General features: G+C 46.2%; 2 protein-coding genes across 2 annotated transcripts in view; one reads left to right on the forward strand and one right to left on the reverse strand.

Annotated features, from left to right (window-relative positions):
• H257_16027 (hypothetical protein) overlaps positions 1-1,672 on the forward strand; it is a gene marked incomplete at both ends in the record, with an annotated part of 1,994 nt that extends 322 nt beyond the window's left edge. Inside the window, one exon of the mRNA XM_009844348.1 lies at positions 88-1,672. Coding sequence (XP_009842650.1) covers positions 88-1,672 — 1,585 coding nt within the window. The remainder of the gene's footprint in view (positions 1-87) is intronic.
• A 436-nt stretch (positions 1,673-2,108) lies between these two features.
• Positions 2,109-2,522, reverse strand: H257_16028 (hypothetical protein; the record flags this gene model as incomplete). The annotated part of the gene is made up of 1 exon (XM_009844349.1): positions 2,109-2,522. The coding sequence occupies one exon, from the start codon at positions 2,520-2,522 to the stop codon at positions 2,127-2,129; it is 396 nt and encodes a 131-aa protein (XP_009842651.1). The 3' UTR covers positions 2,109-2,126.
• Between the last annotated feature and the right edge of the window lie 1,626 nt (positions 2,523-4,148).

Raw genomic sequence — 4,148 nt, forward strand, 5'->3', positions numbered from 1 at the left:
CATTCGGTCGGCCAACACCACGTTGGACCTCCTCATCGTGGCTGGTGAATTGGCCAAGAACGGAATTCCTGCCTTCGTCGACATCAGATCCAGAGCTGACGAGAACGACTCGACCAAGAACGCCCTCTTCGCTCACGAAGACCCCCTATCGCTGGCTTACATATTTTACACCAACCCTTCCGACTGGAAGTTCGTCGAAGCCGAATACAAGGTGTACATTGCGACGGTGTTGCAGCTAGCTGGCTACACTGCTGAGCAAGCGGCGGCTGCCGTGCCGGTGATCATCCGTTTCGAGCAAACGCAGTTGGGTGTCGCCCACAGGGAGCTCAAGGATATGGAAGCCGTTGTGTCCCCGTATACTGCGTTGACGTACTCCCAACTGGACCAGAAGTACCCGCTGCTTGTCGGCTCGTGGCTCAAGGCCCACGGTTTCGACATCTACGACCAGTGGGGTGGGTCGAATGACTGGGTGGGGTTTAAGGGCTTGAATTACTTTAACAGGACCGAAAGGTTGTTGAAGAACACGACGCTGGACAACCTCCGCACCATCGTGGAGTACAAGCTCATCCACGCCTCGTCGAACTACTTGACCCCTGAATTCCGCACGGCCAATTGGAACTTATTCGGCAAGAAGATCTATGGACATAAGGTGGAACCTACTCGTGAAAACTACTGCATATCTGAGACGAGTAAGGCCGTGGGAGATCTCTTGGGCCAGTACTTCATAGACGCGGTGTTGTCGGCTGATGCAGCCAAGACGGCCGACGATCTCGTCAAGGCCTTGAAGTCGTCCTTCTCCACTGGCATTGCCACTTCCGAGTGGTTGGACAACTCGACTCGCGCCAACGCGCAAAAGAAGCTGTCCAAGCTTATACACTTATTGGGTGGCCCAGAGAAGCCGCAGCTGTACCCCACGCTCACGTTCGACTCGAAGGCGTATTTGAACAACCGGTGGAAGGTATCTCAAGTGAACATCGACACCAACTTGAAGCTGAACGGACAACCTGTGGAGAAGCGCAAGTTCAACCGTGCCCCCTTTTCGGCGAACCCGTACTACAACCCTCACGATAATGCAATTGTGTTTCCGGCCGCCATTTTGCAAAAACCTTTCTTTGACGGCCAATTCGACGCCGCCCAGAACTTTGGTGCCATCGGGATGGTCATCGGACATGAAATTACCCACGGTTTCGACAAAAGCGGCCGCAAAGTCGATGGCGACGGCAACTTGAAACAGTGGTGGTCGAACGCCACCAACGATGCGTTCAAGACGAAAGCCCAGTGCTTTATCGACCAATACTCCAACATTGTCGCCAAGAGCGAAGTGACTGGCGATGTATTGGGCAACATCAGCGGCAAGGACTCTTTGAATGAAAACATTGCGGACAACGGGGGGCTCAAGTCCAGCTTCCGCGCGTACCACGAGTACTTGAAGGAGTTCCCATCCCAGTACACGGAAGAAGCAGGCGACAAGTTGTTCTATTTGTCGTTCGCCCAATCCGCGTGCTCCAAGAACACGGATGCCTTCCTCCTCAGATCTTTGAAGCAGACGCACCCGCGCGGTCGGTACCGCGTGACAGGGGCGTTGCAAAACAACGCTGAGTTTGCCCGTGTGTTCCAGTGCCCCACCGACTCGACCTTGAACCCGTCCAAGAAGTGCTTGTTGTGGGAATAGGGTTCATGGATACAGAACATATATGTAGTGTTGTGCATTTGTAAGGGAAAACTAAGAAAAAAACGATGTCTTGGTTGAAGTGTGTTGCTTTCATGTGAGACGCGCATAAAAACTAACAATGTATATGTGAGATCACCCTCGGAATTTGCGTAGTTAGTTGTTGGGACATGAACTTAAGGTAAATTCAACTACCAGGTACTCGACGACATCGGGTTTGCAAGGTTCGGATTGATTCAGGCACCAGTCACAGTCGCCCGGTGGGATTGTCAAAACTGTAAATTGCCTGGATAGAACTGTAAAATAGCAATTACAGTCGCACCACTAAGCCAGGCCTCATAAAATTATGCTTATGCATAAACTACATAAACTAAGCTAATTTATGCATTCTACCATCGTTGGATTATGCAATTAGCAATATCACTTCAATTATCAATATGGTTGCGCTATTATTTCATTAACAGTCTCCGACTTTACAATCTTTACTGCAAAATATCGCGCTCATTGGCATCTTTGAAGCATCCCATTTGAGGATCGAAAAGTCATATTCGACTGAGGTAGTGTAGATGGTCGCTAGTCCACCGCAGAACGCGCACAGACGCAGCCATTGACGAGGGGCGACGTCCCAGGGCGTCATCGAAAGTGGTGCTATTGTCGTGTTCGTCAAGAGAGCGGCGCAGGACGGGGTCGTTGTTGTAGGCGGCGACCAGCTGGCTATGATTTTCCTCGACCTGGTCGATGTCGACATCAGACCAGAAGCGAAGAATGCGCTCACGACGCGGGTCCAGCACATCACGAACGAAGTGGGCCGGCCGAAGTCCAACGAGTTGACCAGGTAAAACTGGAGGTGCATCCTGCTCCTGCGGCAGGCTGCTGTGGTACCCGATGGCGAGGCGGGAGGTGGCGTGACATGGTGGTATTGAACAAAGCGGGCGACGTCATCTTGGTGTAAAGTTTAAAAGTGAACGAGAGGTCTACCGGTAGTGGTATAGTATACGCATAAAACCTAAAAAGTACTACTAACGTTACTGTAGTAGTAGTACTCCGGAGTAGGTGTACCACTTTTTCATTTGCTAAAAACATCTACTGAACTTGGACAGGCCTCTTTTTCTGCGATTTTTTACGCAACTCACTACCGTATAGAAAAAGAGGCCCCTGAGGTATTTTTCTAAATCGCGAAAAAAAAGAGGTAAGTCGATTTTGATTGGCTCATGCTATTTCTGAACACTACTTGGAACTCCCCATGCTAGTATGTCATAGTTTAAAAAGATAACAGCGAAATACACCAATAAGTTAACACAAGGGCATCCCCAATGGTGCTACGGTAAACGCTATTTTATCGTTTTTGGGGTGAAATATGCAGTTTTGGCAACCTGGTATCTACCGGAAACGGCATATTTTTACCGTTTTGTGACCACACGAGGGCAAAATACCAGAGCCAATCATAAACCATTGTATACCGCTTACGCTTTGGGCGCAGTCTCCTTGTGTTCATCATATCCTTCGATTAATACTACGTAGTAGTAACGTTATTTATACTACGTATTCGTTGAATAGTCCACTCAATTCCAGTGTCAGTACTACGTTGTACTATTAGTAGTACTAATACTAAGGAGCGCTACTGCATACTACAGCCAGTACTACTACGTTGATACTAACTGTAAGTTACTATAAATAGCACTACTATTAATACTTCGTAGTACATAGTACCACATATTAATAGTAGTAGTACTGGGATACCTTTTATTAGTACTACTAGGTATACATATGGATATTAATACTATTACGTAGTACTGGTACATCAGTATTAATAGTACAGTATGAATACCGATTCCATGGAAATACAGTACTACTAGTAGTACTAGTACTACTCCGAGTATTTAGTACAACTGTAGTATGAATTCAAGTACTACGTAGTACTACTAATACTAGTAAGTACTGCTAGTAGTACTGTATTACACTCCTGGAAATACTACTACAGTACTAGGTACAGTAGACTATTAATAGTACTAGTACGTACGTACCCCACTTCAATTCGTACATCCGCATACAACACATGATACTACTTAGTTCCTAGTACTACATACTGTACACACTACTAGTATACAGTTAAATATTGTGCTCGTAGTACTCGTACTAACTAACTCCTTTGAACCCCCCTACGTTAACGTTAACTGTAGATCATTGTATTCCGTTCAGCACCGTACAGTACCTACATGTACTAGTGTGTACTTGTAGTATCTTCTATGTACTGATGTACGTTGTAATGTACGTACTGGAATACTAGTATTAAGTACGGTCCTACATACTGTATGTACTGTACTTTCTGTACAAATAAGAAAATACAGTCAAATTAGACTTCTATTGTGTTTATGTTGCTTCAGCATTGTACTATGCTTACTAAACTATAGTCATAAATAGTGCATTGAATATCTTGAGAAAGCTTATTATGACGCACTTTGACGGTTACTTTTCTTAT

Source organism: Aphanomyces astaci, assembly GCF_000520075.1.
Source record: "Aphanomyces astaci strain APO3 unplaced genomic scaffold supercont1.78, whole genome shotgun sequence".
Taxonomy (NCBI): Eukaryota; Oomycota; class Saprolegniomycetes; order Saprolegniales; family Verrucalvaceae; genus Aphanomyces; species Aphanomyces astaci.